Consider the following 18,781-nt stretch of genomic DNA (forward strand, 5'->3'; position numbering starts at 1 on the left):
AATAGCTTGGGAGAAAAGATATGGAGTTAATGTAATGATCACCTCCAAAAAATGTAGATTTATGTAAGTCAGTAATACTAGTGAAAGAAATGTGTATAATGAGGTAACTCAGGAGTATCTAACTTGTGGCAAGTCTTTCAAAGTATAAATAGGAGCTAGAAAGACAGTTCAATGGTTAAGAGCAAATTGCTGTTGCGGAGGAACAGAGTTTGATTCCCAGCACCCAACCATGTTGAACAGCTCACAATCACCTGTACTGCAGCTCCAGGGGACCTGATGCCCTCTTCTGGCCTCTGAGGGCACCTTCAGACATGTACACATACCACCCCCTCTACATATACAAATGCACAGAAAAATAAAATAAACTGAAGATGGAGATATGGCTCTGTGGTTTAAATATCTAAAGAGATAAATTATTGTATAAATAAAAAGTAGTATGGCAAGGAGAGGACATATGGGAGAATTCTGTGTCAATGGTTTCAGGCAATAATCCTTCCTGTGGCTCTCAGCTTGTTCTGTGATTCTTGAGTTAGGAATATTCTTGAACAAACGGTTTAAAAAAAATCTCTGCAGACTCTCAACTTAGGATTTTTGGATGGGTAACTTTTCTATTACTATTCTTTTCCTTCAGAGGTTCCAGTGTACATTATTTGTCCCCAGTGCTTTGGGCCTGTGGCACCACAGTGCACCATGGTGGCAGTATGTGGTGAAGGACTATTCACTTCATGTTTGGGAAGGTATCTTAGTTTGGTTTTTTTTTTTAAACTTGTTGTCATTAGGGATTTTTTTTTTTTAAGATTTATTTATTTATTATGTACACAATATTCTGCTTGCATGTATGTCTGCAAGATCTCATTACAGATGGTTGTGAGCCACCATGTGGTTGCTGGGAATTGAACTCAGGACCTCTGGAAGAGCAGTCAGTGCTCTTAACCTCTGAGTCATCTCTCCAGCCCCTAGTTCGGTTTTTTTTTTTTTTTTTTTTTTTTTTATCACTGTGAAGAGACACCATGACCATGGCAACTCTTATAAAATAAACATTTAATTGAGAGTGGCTTGCTTAGTTTCAGAGGTTTAGTCCATTATCATCATGATGGGGAGCATGACAGCAGGCAGAAGTGGTGCTCAGAGTCCTTACATCTTGATAGGCAGGCAACAGGAAGTGGACTGACTGACACACTGGGTAGTATCCTGAGCATAGGAAACTTCAAAGCCCGCCCCCACAGTGACATACTTCCTCTAACAGGACCACACCCACTCAAAGCCACACCCCTACTAGTGCCGCTCCCTGTGAGATTATGGGGGCCAATTACATGCAAACCACCTACCACAGATGGAAAGAGAGACAAAATGGGACCAGGATTTCAATGTCCCCTTCAAGGGCTACTCCCAATAACTTAACTGTTTAAGTGTTACAGATCAGATGGGAAGGTATCCCAGCAGTTGTAAGCCAAGAAATACCACAACGTCGCACAGTACTGAGAGGACTGGGGAGCCAGACCAGAGCCATGACAGGCTTCAAATAGCCCTGAAGGGACCAGGCCTTAGTTTCGGTTTACTGCAACTGGCTGGAGCTGAGCAAGCCATTCTCAGGAAGACCACAACTCAGGGGCAACCAATCAGCAGGCGCCCCCCAAACTTCTACTGGTTCAGCAGATAACCCCTGCGCCCCGCCCCCAAGCCTCCTGCTAGCTAAAGAGTTTTTCCTACCCTCCTGTCAACAAGCCCCTAACCTCTACAGCCTCCAACCAAACAGCTCCCAGACTAATCTTTCTTCCACCAATCAGCACCAGATTAATCCCTCCTTCCTGGAATCCCCCTAACACCTTAAAAGGAACTCGCAGCCTCCCTTCGGGGGTCACTATTTGCCACCCCAACCTGTTGGAAATAGCGCTTTTGCTAAATTGCATACATGACTGTTGGTCTTTCTTGGGGCCTTCTCTCGGACCCTAACAAGAACAACAAACCTCACAAAAGAGATTGGGAGGGAAAAACCCAGGAAGGTTGCTGCCTCTCCCATGGTGAGAAGCAGCAGAAAACTGAGCAGAATACATGTGGTTTCTTTGGGGGAGGGTGGGGCTTTCCAGGATGGCCTGGGATTAGCGGGATTATATGGCCTGATTTTGGGGCAAGCTCAGGGATTGGTGAGTTGTTTTTTTTTTTCTTGTAGGGTGGGGCCTGGTCACTCTGCCACGTTAGGATTGGGAAAGGCAGTTACAGTCCTTTAGAACCCTTTGGGAATTGGGGCGGCAGGAGTGGGGGGGGTGTGCCTCTGGCCACTTACGTGCCTTGAGAGTTTACAAAATTTACAAGGGAGTATCTGCCCATTGCAGATTTCCTTGCCACTTGAGTTGGCATGAATACCCAACACTAATATTCTTCTGTTAAGCACCACTTCCAAAGTTATTATAAGTAGGGTTTTAATTAAAAGGCTAGTCATCAATAAAAATTACTGTTGATAAAAGTATTAGTGATGTTGACTTTTTTTCACTTTAGTAAATTTGAATTTATTTTTCTTTGCATTGTCTGTGTCCTTTGACAATTTTAATGAAATGTCTGTTAGAATTGGAGGAAATCTCTACTTTATTTATAGATGGGGGTCTCATGTATCTCAATCTGCCTTCAACCTGCCAAATAGCCAAGGATGACCTTGAATTTCTGACCCTTCTGCCTCCATCTAGAGAATGCTGGGATTACAGGGTTGTGCTACCACGTCTAGTTCATGCAGTGATGTCCGTAACACAGATGAGGAACCTAAGACCCGGGGATTGAGTAATTTGTAGCCACACCACTGCTTAAATGGCAGAATTAAATGGGTTGGAATCCAGCTCTTCTGACTCTAAACTATAGATTCACCTAAGTTATATCCCATCCGCTCCAGGGTGGCTTGCTTAGACCTTGTCTCCCATTCTCATCAACTGAGCATTTTAAGTCATTTTGGTAAGCAGCTTGAGGTAAGCGCATGCGGTCCTTCCTCTTGGCGGGATTGGCCGCTTTGCATCTCTTTTGGCCCCAGGGACTCGCCGTCGTCCGGCTGCGGTGTTCCCCGGTTGAGACGATGGCGACTGGGACGCCGGATTCGCAAGCACGATTTGGTCAGTCGGTGAAGGGGCTTCTCACCGAGAAGGTGAACACCTGCGGGACCGACGTGATCGCGCTCACCAAGCAGGTGCTGAAAGGCTCCCGGAGCTCGGAGGTGAGCGGGGCGCGCGCTCCCGGGCCGGAGCTGCCCGCGTTCGCTCCGGGAGGGGCGGCGCATGGCATCCTGGGAGTGGAGGCTGCTGGCCCCGGTCTGGGGCGTCTGGCCGCGTTTCTTCAGTTTAGGGTGAGCGGTGAGAGCTGGAAGAGGCGACGTGATGGGAGCCTGTGTTCTAGAAAGGGGAGAGAGGCACAGGCCGAGCCGCGGCTCCTGCCCGGTGCCCCTTGTTCCCAGTCCCCGTTCGAAACTCGGCTTGGCGTTGCTCTCAACTTCCCAGATTGCTGTCACTCCTTTGTCTGTGGGTTTATTCTTTATATTTCTGACCACGGTCTTCATTGTTTCTTAGAGTAGCTTTTCCCATTGCCCTGTTCTCCTCCCCCCTCCTCCGTGGAATTCTATGAATGGAATGATTTGATGACATGTACACTCTGCATGTTGAAGTAGGTATCTATTCCAGAGAAAGTGTGTGCCCGCACAAAGACATGTGCATGTTCATAGCACTTTTCTTCATGAAACATGCTCGTGGGCAGGTAGACGAAATGCAGTGACCCCGCAATTGCATTGGTATGTATTTACTAAAGGGGAATCAAACGTATGGGGTGCATGATGGGCAGACCTATAATCTGAGCTCTCAGGAGGCTAATGCAAGAGGCTGGAATACATAAGGGAAGGTTTAAAAAATAAAAACTAGCTGGGCAGTGGTGACTAATGGCAGGAAGAAAGGGTTCTAACTGACTCTACCTTGTCCACTCCATTCATTCATTTATTCATTCATTCAGCAAATACTAAGTGCCTATTAACAGCTGGTACTCCGAACAAAAGTAATAATGGAGCAGGGAGTAGTGGCTCATGCTGAGGCAGGCGGATCTCTGTGAGTTCAAGACCAGCCCTAGTTCCAGGACGGCCAAGGCTGTTACACAGTGAAACCCTGTCTTCAAAACAAAACAAAACAAAAAACAAACAAACAAAAAAACCCCCGTAAAAACCAGAAGAAATGAAGCGTATGTCCATTTTGTTAGATTAAACCACCCATACATAGCTAAGACTTTAATTTTGCCTTTCTTAAAATGGAAGCCTAGAATACATCTGTAAAACAGAGCATACGGTCTTTTTAGATTTCCATGAATTTCCCCTGCAGATTGGTTCATTCTTCCTTAATTTAGTAACAGGTGGTCTTAGCTACTCATCTTCAACAAGTGGTTACAGTTTCAACCTAGCTTTTGTCGAATAGCAAGTCTCTCCTTTTCCACATACCTGTTTCCCTATGTAGTTGTGGTAACCAAACTGTATGTTCTCAGGTCTTTGGGTTTGTGTATGAATGTTCAGTCTCTGACTCACATTAGTTATGATAACCTGTTGTGTAGCTAGCTTTTACTGACTGGCTACAAAACCAAACAGAAATCCCAGCTGTATAAGAAGTGTTTGTCCTTACTATATTACAGAGCTGTTGAAGTCACCGACCTGCTGTTCTCTGCTGATGGGCTTTGTGTGGTTCCATCGGACACACTGTTTTTAGGAGAAAGCTTGAAGAATTTAAAGAATTGTTACATTGCCTTTTCCAAATATAAATTATGCAAATCGTGGTTTGCACAGAATTCCTGTGTCAGTTTTGTTGGCAATCATGTTGGCTTTTCTTTTTCAGGATTTATAGATTCTATTTATTCTGTAGGAAATGTATGTGCATGCAAAATATCCCATACATCATATAATTGCACATACACATTTTTTCCCCTAGATGAACAAATTGGGTGAAGACATGGTGTAAATATGTTTAAACTTTAAAGAAGTGGCTTTTGGGCCAGCGAGATGGCTCAGCAAGTAAAGGTGCTTGTCACCAAGCTGGCCCATCTGAGTTCCGTCCCGGCCTGGGACCCATGTGGTGGAAGGAGAGAACCACCTTCCAGAGACTACTGTCTAACTTCCACAAAGGTGCTATGGCACACATGTCCCTCTCTCCTCGACAGAATAAATAAATACACGCAATTAAACGTTTTTAAAGATGACTGTAGTAGTAGTAGTAGTAGTAGTAGCACACGCCTTTAATCTCAGCATTTGGGAAGCAGAAGCAGGCAGATCTCTGAATTCAAGGACAGCCTAGTCTACATAGTGAGTTCTAGCCCAGCAAGGACTACATAGCAAGTTCTAGCTTAGACGGGCCTTCATAGTATGACCCTGTACCCCATTTTTTTAAAGAGGGATTTATATTTAACTATAAAAGGAGCTGTTCTAGTTTTAAGGGGTAAATCCAGGTACCCAGGAAGCTTAGCATTTTTTTTTTGTGGTAGTGCTGTTGGTGTTGACCATTGAACTTAGGCCTAATTCATAGGAGGCAAGTGCTCTGTCACTGAACACTGTAGCCCAACCCTGAAGCTTACACTGAAATGCTGTGGATTTATGTAGTCTGAAGAGAAGGCAGAGTCAAAGTTCACACTGTAGGGAAGAGACAGATAATAAACCCAGTGAAACACCCAGCCTTAAGTGGTGAATAAACATTCTAAGGAACATGAATCTCAGAGCAGAGAGTGGTGACAGGTCTCTGGGAAAGTGACATTTGTACAGACAGTGAAATTGAATGCACAGCAAGCCATGTGGATATCTGGAGCAAGAGCAGAGAGTTGTAGGTAGGACTGTGAATTGAAAGGCCTTGAGATGAAATGTGTACAAAGATTGGGTACCAGTCTGGCTGGCCCAGAAAGTGAGGAGAAATGTACTTACGCCCACAGCCAGTTAGTGACAAACGGCTTGCACACCTGTGCTTCAGACACTCCATTTGAGTCTTGTATTAGTGAGGGTCATTGTGGGGTGTTGTAATTGTTAATGTTTTTGCAATGCTGGGGTGGAACCTAGAGAGTACTAAAGGCAAACATTTTACCCCTGAGCTATACCCAGAGCCCTCACTGTGGTTTGTTTGTTTTTAAATCTATGTGTGGCACTTGTCTTTGTTACTGTAGTGATGTAATTTGTGAATTTATTGTGTGTGTGTGTGTGTGTGTGTGTGTGTGTGTACATGCATGTCTCTAGAAGACAACCTCAGGTGCTGTTCCTTGGTGTCATCTACTTTTTAAAGATTTTAAGACTAGGTCTCTTTGGCATGGGACTCACCAAGTAAGTGAAGGACACTACCACCACCACCACCACCACCACCACCACCACCACCACCACCACCACCACGAGACCAGGTCTTAAAAAACAAATGCAGAGGCAGATCTCTTTGAGTTCAAGGCCAGCCTGCTCTACAGAGTGAGTTCTAGGACAGCCAGGACTACACAGAGAAACCCTGCCTCAAACCAAACAAACAAACAAACAAACAAACACCCAACCAAAAACAAAGTAAATACAGAGAGCAAGTGAGGAAAGATAGCCTGTCAACCCTCCCTACACACACACACACACACACCACAAAACTGGCCACAGGAATTGGGGGTATAGCTCAATGATAGAGTATAGAGTTCTAGCAAGGGCCTGAATTGGATTCCTAGCCCCACAGGAGAGGAACCTGCTCTTTCATATGCTGTTGGTGGGAGTGCAAGATGATACATCTGTGACTCAGGAGAATTTGTCAACATGTAACAGAACTTGAACCAGGATCAAGATTCTGCATGTTCATCACAAAGATGCTCTAGGATGCAGACTCACGGGAGCGTTTTGGTTCATTTGGTTCATTTCAAAGACTAGAAATAGCCTCCAAGTCTGTGGGCTGAGACTGGTTGAGTGTCCTAGTGTATCTGTGTGCTGTGGTGTGATATTTGGGGTTGTAAAAGAGTAGCTGAGGAGATTCTCTCTCGTGGTTTGAATGAGAGTGGCCCTCATTGGCTCATTTGAATGGTTAGTGGATTAGGAAGGATTAGGAGGTGCGGCCTTGTTGGAGAAGGTGTGTCACTGGGAATGGGCTTTGAGGTTTGAAAAGCCCACACCAGGCCCAGTCTCTCTGCCTCCAGCTTGTGGATAAGATAGAAGCTCTCAGCTACTGCTGTGCTCCCTGCCATCATGATGTCATGGACTCATCCTCTGAAACTTGAAGCAAACCCCCAACTGAATGCATTTATAAATTGCCTTGGTTATGGTGTCTCTTCACAGCAATAGAAAAATAAGATCTCTCTCTTCCTCTCTCACAGATATCCAGTGATATATCATATATAGTGTGTATATCACTGATGTGCAGATAGATCCATTTATCTCAGGGTTATATTGTAAAGTGGAAATTACAAGGTATGGCGCTGTGCCTGTATAGGTTGTAAGTAAGAGGATGGGAGTGAGGGTATGGTTGGCCTTTGGTGTCCTTGAGCTTCACAGCCAACTACAGACTGAAAATGTAGTCAATGTCTGCATCTGTACTGAAACATGTGTAGTGTTTTCATTGTTCCCTAGATACTGTGTAACAGTTATATAGCACTTTCATTGTATTAGGTAATAATGTAATCTAGAGTCACATACCTGTGATCCCAGCACTTGCAAGGTAGAGGCAGGAGATCAGAAGTTCAAGATCACCTCTGTAGCATGAATCCTAATTGGTCTAATCATAAAAACCAGGAGTCAGATGCTGGGATAAAAGCTGATAGATCAGAGAAGCAGAGCCACAGCCACTAGAAAGGCTTCTTACCTCTACCGAACCCTCAACCTGAAAGGGCTGAGTTCCCTTCTCCTCCCGCCTTATATTCCTGTCTCCGCCCAGCCATATCACTTCCTGTCTCAACCTTCCTAGTGCTGGGATTAAAGGCATGTGTGCCTCCCAAATACTGGGAGCAAAGGCATGAGATCCCAAGTGCTGGGATTAAAGGTGTGTGCCACCACTGCCTGGCCTCTATGGCTAACTAGTGGCTGGCCTTCTGATCTTCAGGCAAGCTTTATTTGCTAGATCACACACAAAATATCACCACAATCCTCAGTTACCCAGTAAGTCTGAGACTAGACTGAGCTGTGTGCGACCCCCTTTTCCAAAACAAGACATGGGACCGAGGAGATGGTCCCTGGGCATGAGTGCTTGCTCTGCAGACACAAGGACCTACCTGCGTTTCCATTGCTAGCACCAATATCAAAAGCCAGGCGTGGCTGTGCATGCTTGTAACGCCAGCATTGGGGATGTAGACGGGTGGATCCTGAGATCATGCCAGCCAGCCAGCCTAGCCAAAACAGTGAGCCTCCAGTTCTGTGAAAGACCCTGTCTCAGGCTCATAAGGCAGAGAGTGGTAGAGGAAACATCTCAAGTCCTACCCTAGCTTCCCTATTTACATAGCCATGTGTGAACCTGCATAGTCATGTACATACAACACACACACACACACACACACACACACACACACACACACAATACGGACACAGCAAAAGCAATAGGCTTGATAGAGCCCTTGGGAGGCAGAAGCAGGCGAGTCTCTGTGAGTTTGAGGCCAGTCTGGTCTGCATAGTGAGTTCCAAGATAGCCAGAGCTTCATAGAGAGACCCTGTCTCAAAACAAACAAAAAAGAAAAAACAAAACAAAAGAAGCCCACCAAAAAAGTAAAAGTAATCAAGAGATGGTCTACAACATTTGAAAGGATGGAAGTAGGCAGTATGCAAACCCTGCACCGTTTTACATAATGGACTTGAGCATCTGCAGGTATCCAGACTAGAAAGAAAGCACAAACTGATAAAACTGCTGCACATGGGGAGAGAACAGGACAGGAAGGGCAGAGGTGGAAGGCTCATTTCATTGTTCAAACTTTAGAAGCACATGAGATTTACTAGTTTAAAATTTTAAAAAGAAGAATGAACTTCAACAATGCTGATGTTCCTGGTGTTGCATGAATCCTAAATGGTCTTATAATAAAAACCTGGAGCCAGATATCAGGGTGAAAGCTGAAAGATCAGAGAAGCAGAGCAAGCCACAGCCACCACCTCTTACCTCACCAACTCTTCAGCCTGAAAGAGGGCGAGTTCCTGTCTCCCTCCTGCCTTATATTCCTTTCTCTGCCCAGCCATATCACTTCCTGCCTGCCTCCACCTTCCTAGTGCTGGGATTAAAGGTATGTGCCACCACTGCCTGGCTCTGTTTCTCTTTTAGACTGGATTAGTCTGTAGCCCAGTGTGGCCTTGAACTCACAGAAATCCAGACGGATCTCGGCCTCTTTTTCCCATTAAGTGCTAGCATTAAAGGTGTGTGCCACCACCGCCTGGCATCTGTTTAGAGGCTTGTTCTGTCCTCTGATCTTCAGGCAAATTTTATTTGTTCAAATATCACCACATCCTGGCTAATTTGGAGTCATCAGTTGCTAGAATTTTCCTAGCCAAGGTGAACAGGGAGGGTTTGATGTGTTGGTAGGATGCATGTAACTGCCTCTGCAGGGTTAGGGTGATGTACCAGGGCCAGAAAGCGGCAAGAGGCCCAGTTTCTGCCCGGCTGTCACCCAGCTTCAGCTTTGCTGAGATCAGGTCACGGTGCTGAACCTGAGCTCACCGTTTCTCTTTGGGCTTCAGGGCCCAGCTGTCACTGAACTCAGAAGTCGGCCTCCACACTTCCTCTTGCATACCTCTTTCTTAGCTCCATTCTTCCTTCTCTAAGCCTTGGATAGTGGTGACAGTGAGGCTTCTTCTCCTTTCTCCTTCCCTCCTCTCTTCTCCTTTCTCCTTTCTTTCTTCCTTTGTGGTATTGAGATCAGACTCAGGGCCTTATCACTCCAGACAGTCACTCACCACTCCAGGACACCCCCAGCCCCTGAGCTTCTTCCCATGCCTTTTTCTTCCCCCTTTCTCTCATTGCACCCCCAGACTCTTCTGTGGGAGGTGTGAGACAGGGTTCTCTGTGTAGCCCTGCCTGTCCTGGAACTCACTCTGTAGCCCAGGCTGGCCTCGAACTCAGAGACCCACCTGCCTCAGTCTCCCAAGTGCTGGGATTAAAGATGTGCATCACCACCACCACCACCACCACCACCACCACACCAGTGCCTGGCTCACCCAAAGACTAAGTCTGCCCTTTTTTATTCTTTCTCTTTGGAACAGGGTCTCCTGGAGCCCAGGCTAGTTCAGAGCTCACTGTGTGGCTGGAGGTGACATTCAACTTCTGGTCCTTCTGCTGCTACTTTCGCATGCTGGGATTCCAGGCCTGCACCATCACGCCCAGTTTGTGCAGTGCTGGGTATTGAACCTCGGGTCCTGTGCACCCAAGGAAGGCAGTCTATCCACTAAACTATAGCCTCAGCCCAAGTCTGTTTTTGTTTTTAGATTTATATAATTTTATGTGTGTGAGTGTTTTGTCTGTGTGTATGTATGTGTACTGTGTGTGCCTGGTACCTGCAGATGTCAGAAGAGGGCATTGGCTCCCTTCTCCCTGGAGTTATGGATGGTTGTGATACACCACGTAGGTGCTGGGAACGGATCCTGTGGTCCTCTGTAAGAGCAGCAGGTATTCTTAGCTACTGAGCGGCCACTGCAGCTGCCCCAAGTGTGTTTTTAAAGAACCAGAGGTTGGTGGTCCAGCCAAAGCAGTCCTGCTGACTTCTGCTAGCATCTGATGAACGGGCTGTATGGAGAGCTGGGTATTCTGGAGCCTTGAGGAGGCTGTAGGTGTGGAGCTGTGTCAGAATGGCCACTGTGCCAGTGAAATGGAGTTTCCTTCTTATTTTGAGACAGGGTCACTAAATTAGCCGACCTTACTCTGTAGTCCAGGCAGGCCTCCAACTTGCCTCAGTTTCCCTAGCATCTGGGATTGCAAGCCTACACTGCCAAGCCAGTCTCAGAGTTGGGAATTTTGATCATTACTGTTTTTTGTTTTTTTTTTTTTGTCTTCCAGCTGCTGGGTCAGGCAGCTCGAAACATGGTTCTACAGGAAGATGCCATCTTGCACTCAGAAGATGTAAGAAACTATTTCTTCCATGGTGTGTGTGTGTGTGTGTGTGTGTGTGTGTGTTGTAGGACCATAGGGAAGTGGACTATTCTGTCTCTCTCTCTGTTATGCAGAGTTTAAGGAAAATGGCAATAATAACAACACATCTTCAGTACCAGTGAGTATGCCCTAACCGGTAGTCACCGGCTGCGCAGCCTCAGCCTCAGCCTGTGTTCTTATCTTCCCATGGAGGCGGGGGGGGGGGGGGGGGGGGGGGGGGGGCAGGGAGGTGGGGGGGGGAGGGAAGGGAGGCGGGGGGGGGGGAGGCGGGGGGGGAGTGGGGGGGGGCGGGGAGCTGGGGGTGGGAGGGAGGTGGGTAGGGTTGATCAAGGGAAAAGACACCGAGGCCTCAGGGAAGTTGAGATGTGGGAGAGTGGGCGCTGGGGCCACTTGTTTTGAACCTCCCTGTGTTAACTGGAAGCTCTACAAAGGAAGAACCCATGGGGCAGAGCTTGCCGGGATCACGCTACCAATGTGTGGCACCAGAGAGACTAGATCAGTATCCGTCCACTCTGTGCCCAGTGTCTCTCCTCCCCTGGAGATGGAGTGCGATGGTGACTGGTATTCCTACACATAACACAGCGCCAGCAACATAGAAATCCTTCAGGTTTTGAAATACACAGTCAGCAGCGCCCTCATTGTAATTTTGACGAAAACTACAACTGAATTTGCCTTTTGTTGTATTTTTTTTTTCTTGTCTTATATTTTATGTGGTGGAGAAGATGCTTGCATACCCTATTGGGATTGTATGGCTGAGAATTCAAGTCCCGATAGCTAATGTTTTTCAGTGTGTAGATACGTGGTTATTCGTCCCCACGTAATTAGACTAAGTTTAACCAGGTGTATTCAGCCTGCCCGTGTGATCTGTCGATGATGACTTCTCTCGGCTCACTGGGTCTCCCTGTTTCTTTCCTTTTTCCCCTTCCCGACTTAGGCAAGAAGCTATTCAGAAGAAGTAAGTGACCTCAAAGGTGGTGGGTGGGGCCGACTGAAGCATGCTGGGAGTGACCCCTCAAAGGTGGTGGGTGGGGCTGATGGGAGCATGCTGGGAGTGACCCCTCAAAGGTGGTGGGTGGGGCTGACTGGAGCATGCTGGGTGTGGCCCAGGATCAGTGGAAAACTGGTTGACATGTGCCTTTAAATGACCATGCTCTGGATAGCCTGTTTAAAATGTGAAGAACATGGTGTATTTTAAAGATGTGCAGGAACTGGATTCACTGCCTGTTAAGTTCTAGAAGTTACAGGGTACAGAGGCCACCCTTAGGAATAGACATCCATTTAAATTGGTAATATTCATAAATAGAGCAAGCATACTAAAGTTATTAAATAGTCTCGTTTTATTAACTGTATTAAGTTTTTGTAAGCCTCTCTTCTTTTTGATTTAAGGCCTCACCTGTAGCTCAGGCTAACCTGAACTCACGGTCCTGCCTCTGCTTCTGGAGTGGCGGGTTACAGGTGTGTGCCGCCATGCCCATCCGCACAAACCCTTCCTCATGGGTTCCTTTTCTCCCAGCCTTGAGCTGGAGTCTTACTGTGTTTCCACGGTGGCCTCAAACTCGGGTTCAAGTGACCCTCCTCTGCCTTAGCCACCCCAGTAACTGGGACAGACAGCTGTGCCACAGTGCCAGACTCGGAGTTTAAACACTTCCGAGGCCCACGTGGACCGAGGTCAGTTTTGACTTAGGTGTAACAAGAGTGAGGTGTTAAAGGATAGCTCATACAAAGAACTGTCTTTCCTGCTCACCTCAGACAACCCTGTTCTCTGTTTGATTTCCAGTGTTGAACAGTCACCTGACCTGCAGGACCAGCTGAGTCACTTATTGAAGTAGCGTGTCACAGCAGCAGTTGACTCCTTTGCCTGATGCTGAGGAGGAGGCTGTGGGCTTGGTTCCCATTTTCCTCTCCAAAAATTCATCTAGAAAAGACTTGTGGAAAGAAGCCAGGTGACTGAATTTGGAATCACTTCTTTTGGTTTTTTGAGACAAGGTTTCTCTGTGTAGCCCTGCTATCCTGGAACTAGGCTGGTCTCAGAGATCCGCCTGCCTCTGCCTCCCAAGTGCTGGGATTAAAGGCGGGCACCACCATTGCCTGGCCTTGGAATCGCTTCTTCTTTTTTTTTTTTTTCTCGAGACAGGGTTTCTCTGTGTAGCTTTGCGCCTTTCCTGGAGCTCACTTGGTAGCCCAGGCTGGCCTCGAACTCACAGAGATCCACCTGGCTCTGCCTCCCGAGTGCTGGGATTGAAGGCGTGCGCCGCCGCCGCCGCCGCCGCCGCCGCCGCCTGGCGTGGAATTGCTTCTTAAATTGAATTAACCCATACTCTGATCAGATATTTAAGTTGTGTTGAATTTCATATTAAAATAAATAGGCTCAGTAATTAGCACTGAAAATAAAAGATGGCCTGTTAAAAGCCGTGTGGCTGTATTGTCTAACGCGATCCTTAAGCACACTGCTGTTGCTGGAGGGCTTCTCTCCAGGTTCCACCAATCCCCGCAGTCCCACAACCCACATATAAAATAATCACTCAGACACTTATATTACTTATAAACCGTATGGCCGTGGCAGGCTTCTTGCTAACTGTTCTTTTATCTTAAATTAACCCATTTTTATAAATCTATACCTTGCCACATCACTTGTGGCTTACCGGCGTCTTTACATGTTGTTTGTCCTGGCGGTGGCTGCAGTGTCTCTCCCTCCTTCTTCCTGTTTCCCCAATTCTCCTCTCTCCTTGTCCCGCCTATACTTCCTGTCTGGTCACTGGCCATCAGTGTTTTATTTATATAGAGCGATATCCACAGCACACTGCTGTCTTCTTTTTCTTTTTTCCCTGAGGCAGTGTGCTCTGTGTAGCCTGCTGGCTTTGAACTAACGATCCTGCTGCTGCAGCCTCTCAAGTGCTGGGATTACAAATCACTGCACCTGGGCACTGAGTAACAGTCTCAGATACTTGGGAGGCTGAGACAGGAGAATCACTTGAGCCTAGGAAGTTGAGACCATTCAGGGCACTACAGTCTTCCTGTCTTCAAGAAAGGGCGGAGGGAGGGGCTTCTGTTGTGAACATGTGAGACTAATTCATATTTTAAAAAACTTTTAATCATTCATTCAAGAATTTTCACTTAATGGACACAGAACATGGATAATGGTTGTTGTTTCTCCCTTAGTCACAGCAAATTCTTATGTGAAAATCAGGCTAACGATGTCCTCTCTGGCCAGCTGCAGCCCCTTGCCTTGACCTTTGTTACTGGCTCCTTTCTTTCTGTGACTCTTGATTAAGTGACCTTGGTTCATTTTGTAATCATTTATAGCCATTCCATTCCCTTCACATTTGGAAGTAACGTCACACAAGTGGATGTGCTGATAATTAAGTTACCAAATGATCTACATAGAGAGACCCCATCTCAAATAAACCACAAAGTCTAAAATACAGAAAAACACAAGTGGCTGTTACAGCTTCATACTTCAATATACTTCAGTCATTAAAGTGTAAGTTAATAAATGTATCACTGACTATGACATGGATAAAATGAATTAGATTTGAAAAGAGTTCTCTCTCAGCTTACTACTAAAAATTTGGTCAATGTAAAAAAGTCTGGTGCCTTATAAAGACATGACATTACAAAACTAATATTTGAAAGAATATATGTAGATCAATATGAGGAGGAATTTAGCACAAAATGCTAAAGGAGCAGCAGTTAAAATGGCATTTGCTTGTGGTACCATTTCTCTGCCTTCCACAAACTGTCAAAGAACAGACCCTTTCCATGTACTCCCAGCAAAAAACCATGGCCATTAAAAGCTGGTGAGGTGGCTCAGAAGTTAGAAACACTTGCTGCTTCTGGAGAGGGCCCAGGTTCAGTTCCCAGCACCCACTTGAGACAGCTCACAAATGTCCTCTTCTGGACTCCTCAGACACCTGTGTTCACATATACATGCTTGAACACACATAGACATATACATATACATAATAAAAAGTGAGTATTTAAAAAAATCAGTAAAACATCCATTTGCTAAAGAAAATGTGATTTTCATCTAAAAATAAAAGGCAAGATTATATAACAACATTTGTGGATATTGATGTTTAAATTTATTTTTATGTGTATAGATGTCTTGCCTGAATGTATGTCTATGTACCACATGTGTGCAGTGCCTGAGGAGACCAGAAGTGTTGGATCTCCTGGAGCTGGAGTTACAGACAGTTGTGAGCCATGACGTGGTTGCTGGGAATGGAACTCGGGTCCTCTGGAAGATCAGCAAGTGCCCTTAACTGCTGAGCCACCTCTCCAGCCCTTGAGGACTCTTGAGGAGGCTGACTGCTTTTGAAAGCTCTACTTTGTTTTCTAATTATAAAAAAAGTTCAGGGTAGCCAGGGCTATGTAGTGAAACAGTATCTCAATTTTTCTCTTCTATTTCTTTGTTGTGTATGTGGTGGAGGTGGTGGGGGGACACACATGTCGAGGTTAGAGGAGCAACTTATGAAATCAGTTCTCTCCTTCCATCATGAGGATCCTTGTGGACAAACTCAGGTCTATCAGCCATGGTTGCAAGGGCCCTTACCTGTGAGCCATCTTGCCAGACAAAGGCTTTGTCTCTTGAAACATGGCTCTGAACACTTAACCAAAATCAGCCTTCCTGGTCTGGCCTACAATTGCTGGCCCAGTAGTTTTCCAAACAAGTATGTGGCAGTCTTCTCAGGACTACCCTTGGAGATAAGAACAGGAAGTTCTCTATGTATGGTCTTTCTTTTAAATCTTAAAAAATCAAGATGGAAGTGGTGGTGCACATCTGTAATCCTGGCACCTGAGGGCAAGAGGACCTGTAGGTCAAGGCTGGCCTCAGCTATAGGGAGTTTGAGACCAGCCTGGACTAAAGATCCTTTCTCAATTTTCTACCTCCTTAAAAAATTAATTTTGCGGGCTGGAGAAATGGCTTAGAGGTTAAGAGCACCGACTGCTCTTCCAGAGGTCCTGAGTTCAATTCCCAGCAACCACATGGTGGCTCACAACCATCTGTAATAAGGTTTGGTGCCCTCTTCTGGTCATACATGCTGTATACATAATAAATAAATAAATCTTTAAAAAAAATAATAATTTTGCTAATGTTTGATACAGCTTGCCTGAAGAGCTCAAATGGAATGCTTGCCTGCCTTCCTAAAGAAAAGATGGCTCAGTGGTTAAGAGCACTGAGTGCTCTTCCAGAGGACCTGGGTTCAGTTCCCAGCACCCACATGGCAGCTCACAACTGTCTGTAACTCCAGTTCCAGGGGATATGGCTTTCTCACACAGACATACATGCAGGCAAAACACTAGTGCACATAAAATAAAAATAAATAATCTAAAAACTAAAAAAAAAAAAAAAAAGGAATGCCTGCCTTCAGCAGAGATGACACACAGCACAGAAGCTATGTGTGTGGCTCCGTGGTGGTTCCCTTGCACACGTGAGACCCAGGGATCAACCTTGACCACTAGGAAACACCCCCAAAGCCAGAATACAGCAAACTGGCAGCAGAGGCCCTGACTGATCAGAATGATTGCTGCTCACCATCCGACCCAAAGTCAGCCCCGGTACCAGGCACCATGAGGGGAGCGTGGCGGAAGTTAAAGCTGATGATGGTTTGCTCATTGTGGTTTATAGGGTGTGGTTACCAAGTGATTCTCGTGACTAACCCACAGACAGAGGGTAGCAGTACAAGTGAAGATGAGCACATCCTCTCCCTGCCCTCTGGCTGAGACAAAGCTGTCACCAGAACAAGGAGAAAGGAACTGCTTGGTTCAAAGAGCTCATTTTATGGGGAGAATGTTTTATTTTTCTGAAAAGTGATGTTCAGGAGAGCTTTGTTACGTAAGTGCTAAAAAGTACATGATGCCTATTAAAGTTGTCATTTTTTTACACACTTAATAGTTAGAAATGTCCCCATCTAAAACTATTCCAACAAGGATTGCCTGTGGGTTTTTTAAATGATTTATTTTTAAAAAATATTTACCTTTATATTTTTAAAGAGTCAGCCATCCTCCAGGCACTGTGTTGTGTTCTGAGGAAACACTATGGAGTGGTTAATAATTAGCTCTGCGACCTTTTGCAAGTTATCTAACCGAGGAAGGCCAGAGCAGGACCTCAAAGCAGGAGCTTGGAGCTCAAACCGTGGAAGGACCCTGCTTCTGGATCTTCTCTGCTGCTCCTGCCCAGCTGGTTTTCTTGCACAACTGCCCAGGGGATGCCCCTTAATGATTGATTTTTATTTTATGTGCATTGATGTTTTGCCTACATGTGTATCTGTGAAGGTGTTAGACCCCCTGGAGTCACAGACAGTTGTGAGCTGCCATGTGTTGCTGGAAATTGAACCCAGGTCCTCTGGAGGAGCAGCCAGTGCTCTTAACCACTGAGCCATCTCTTCAGCCCTGGGTTTGTTTTTAATATTTAAAAGAAAACTTTACATTTATTTATTTATTATTTTCCATTATTATTATTATTATTATTATTATTATTATTATTATTTTCCAGACAGGGTTTCTCTGTGTAGCCTTGGCTTTCCTGGAACTCACTCTGTAGCCCAGGCTGGTCTCGAGCTCACAGAGATCCACCTGCCTCTGCCTCCCGAGTGCTGGGACTAAAGGCGTGCTCCACCAAAGCCCATCAACTTTACATTTATTTGTGCATGTATGTATACATGCTATGGCCTGCATGTGGCAATCAGAGGACAACCTGCAGGAGTTGGTTCTCATGTGCATTATAGGGATGGAAATGAGGCCCTCAGTCTTGGTGGCGGGCACCCTACCCACTGAGCCGTCTCCCTGCCACCCTGTTAACTTTCAACAACAATTGACAGCAGGGAATTGGAGACTTACTAGAGGGACTTCAACATTTCTTTCTGAAATGACATGGGATTGGAAACAGGAAGGTAAATTTCCTAAGAGTCCACTTTCCTATCTAGACATCCTTCCATTTATCCTGCTACATCGCCTTATCTTGATGAATGGCAAAGTTAGATTCTACCACAAAGCAGGTAAGACATACAAACAAATGCAGGGGATTGAGGTGGCGTAGCTGTAAAAGCTAAAAGCATTTGCCACACAAGCCTGATGCTGGATCCCTGGAACCCACTGTGGAAGGAGAGAACTAACTGTGAAAGTCGCCCGTCTCCCTCCACGCATGGGCTGTGGTGCTCATGCATGCACACACCGAGCAATATAAAAGACGTACAGAAGTAATGGTGGAAACAGAAACACTTTTTAAAAATGCATCCTGCCGGCTAGGTGTCTCAGCAGGCAAAGGCACTTGCTGGCAGGCCCTCCGACAGAGTTGTACCCCTGGTACCCAGTGTGGAAGTAGAGAACCAACTTCCTTAAAGCCCCTTGGCTGCACATGTCCCAGGGCACCCCCACCCCACAGATACATCAGATGTAATGTAAACAAAAACAGCCTGAGGAGAAGTGGCAGTACATGGAACTACATCCACACTGGTGAGTTATTGTAGTAGTGCTTTTCTGCATACAGCTGAACAGCGGCCACAGGGCTAAGAGTTCACCTGTACTACATTCCAGAAAAGGTGAAGCTGCAGGGGTGGAGAGCCAAGTCTCTGCGTTTGCCTAGGTGCGGGTTTATCGAGGACTATGGGGGTCCAGCCCCTCGATAGTCCCCTCCCAGGGCCCGGGAAGAATCTACAACCAGCTGATAATTAATCTTTGATGAGGAGAAATGAATCTATGTATACGAAACTCCTTAGTTCATACAC

General features: G+C 45.9%; 2 protein-coding genes across 7 annotated transcripts in view; both read left to right on the forward strand.

The window, feature by feature from the left end:
• As3mt (arsenite methyltransferase) overlaps positions 1–18,781 on the forward strand; it is a 200,719-nt gene that overhangs the window by 144,356 nt on the left and 37,582 nt on the right. Inside the window, exons 1-2 of one of the 6 annotated variants that reach the window (XM_076563248.1) lie at positions 17,169–17,258; positions 17,979–18,052. The exons of 1 other annotated variant lie outside the window; for it this stretch is intronic. In XM_076563248.1, coding sequence (XP_076419363.1) covers positions 18,023–18,052 — 30 coding nt within the window. In that variant the 5' untranslated portion in view covers positions 17,169–17,258; positions 17,979–18,022. Of the gene's footprint in view, positions 1–17,168; positions 17,259–17,978; positions 18,053–18,781 lie in introns of those variants that run through there. 4 more of the 6 variants (XM_076563249.1, XM_076563250.1, XM_006983331.4 and 1 more) reach the window with 4 other exon arrangements.
• On the forward strand, positions 3,003–13,462 carry Borcs7 (BLOC-1 related complex subunit 7). The gene is made up of 5 exons (XM_006983330.4): positions 3,003–3,196; positions 10,962–11,024; positions 11,129–11,172; positions 11,989–12,009; positions 12,832–13,462. The coding sequence occupies exons 1-5, from the start codon at positions 3,059–3,061 to the stop codon at positions 12,881–12,883; spliced, it is 318 nt and encodes a 105-aa protein (XP_006983392.3). The 5' UTR covers positions 3,003–3,058; the 3' UTR covers positions 12,884–13,462.

The sequence above is a fragment of the Peromyscus maniculatus genome, chromosome 1, assembly GCF_049852395.1.
Source record: "Peromyscus maniculatus bairdii isolate BWxNUB_F1_BW_parent chromosome 1, HU_Pman_BW_mat_3.1, whole genome shotgun sequence".
NCBI classification, from domain to species: domain Eukaryota; kingdom Metazoa; phylum Chordata; class Mammalia; order Rodentia; family Cricetidae; genus Peromyscus; species Peromyscus maniculatus.

What these genes read in the sequence shown, in the direction of transcription:
- Borcs7 (XM_006983330.4), top strand. Translation starts at nt 3,059, where the DNA reads ATGGCGACTGGGACGCCGGATTCGCAAGCACGATTTGGTCAGTCGGTG. An exon ending in AAGGCTCCCGGAGCTCGGAG is followed by an intron (nt 3,197 to 10,961) that starts GTGAGCGGGGCG and finishes TTTGTCTTCCAG; the next exon opens with CTGCTGGGTCAGGCAGCTCG. An exon ending in ACAACACATCTTCAGTACCA is followed by an intron (nt 11,173 to 11,988) that starts GTGAGTATGCCC and finishes TTCCCGACTTAG; the next exon opens with GCAAGAAGCTATTCAGAAGA.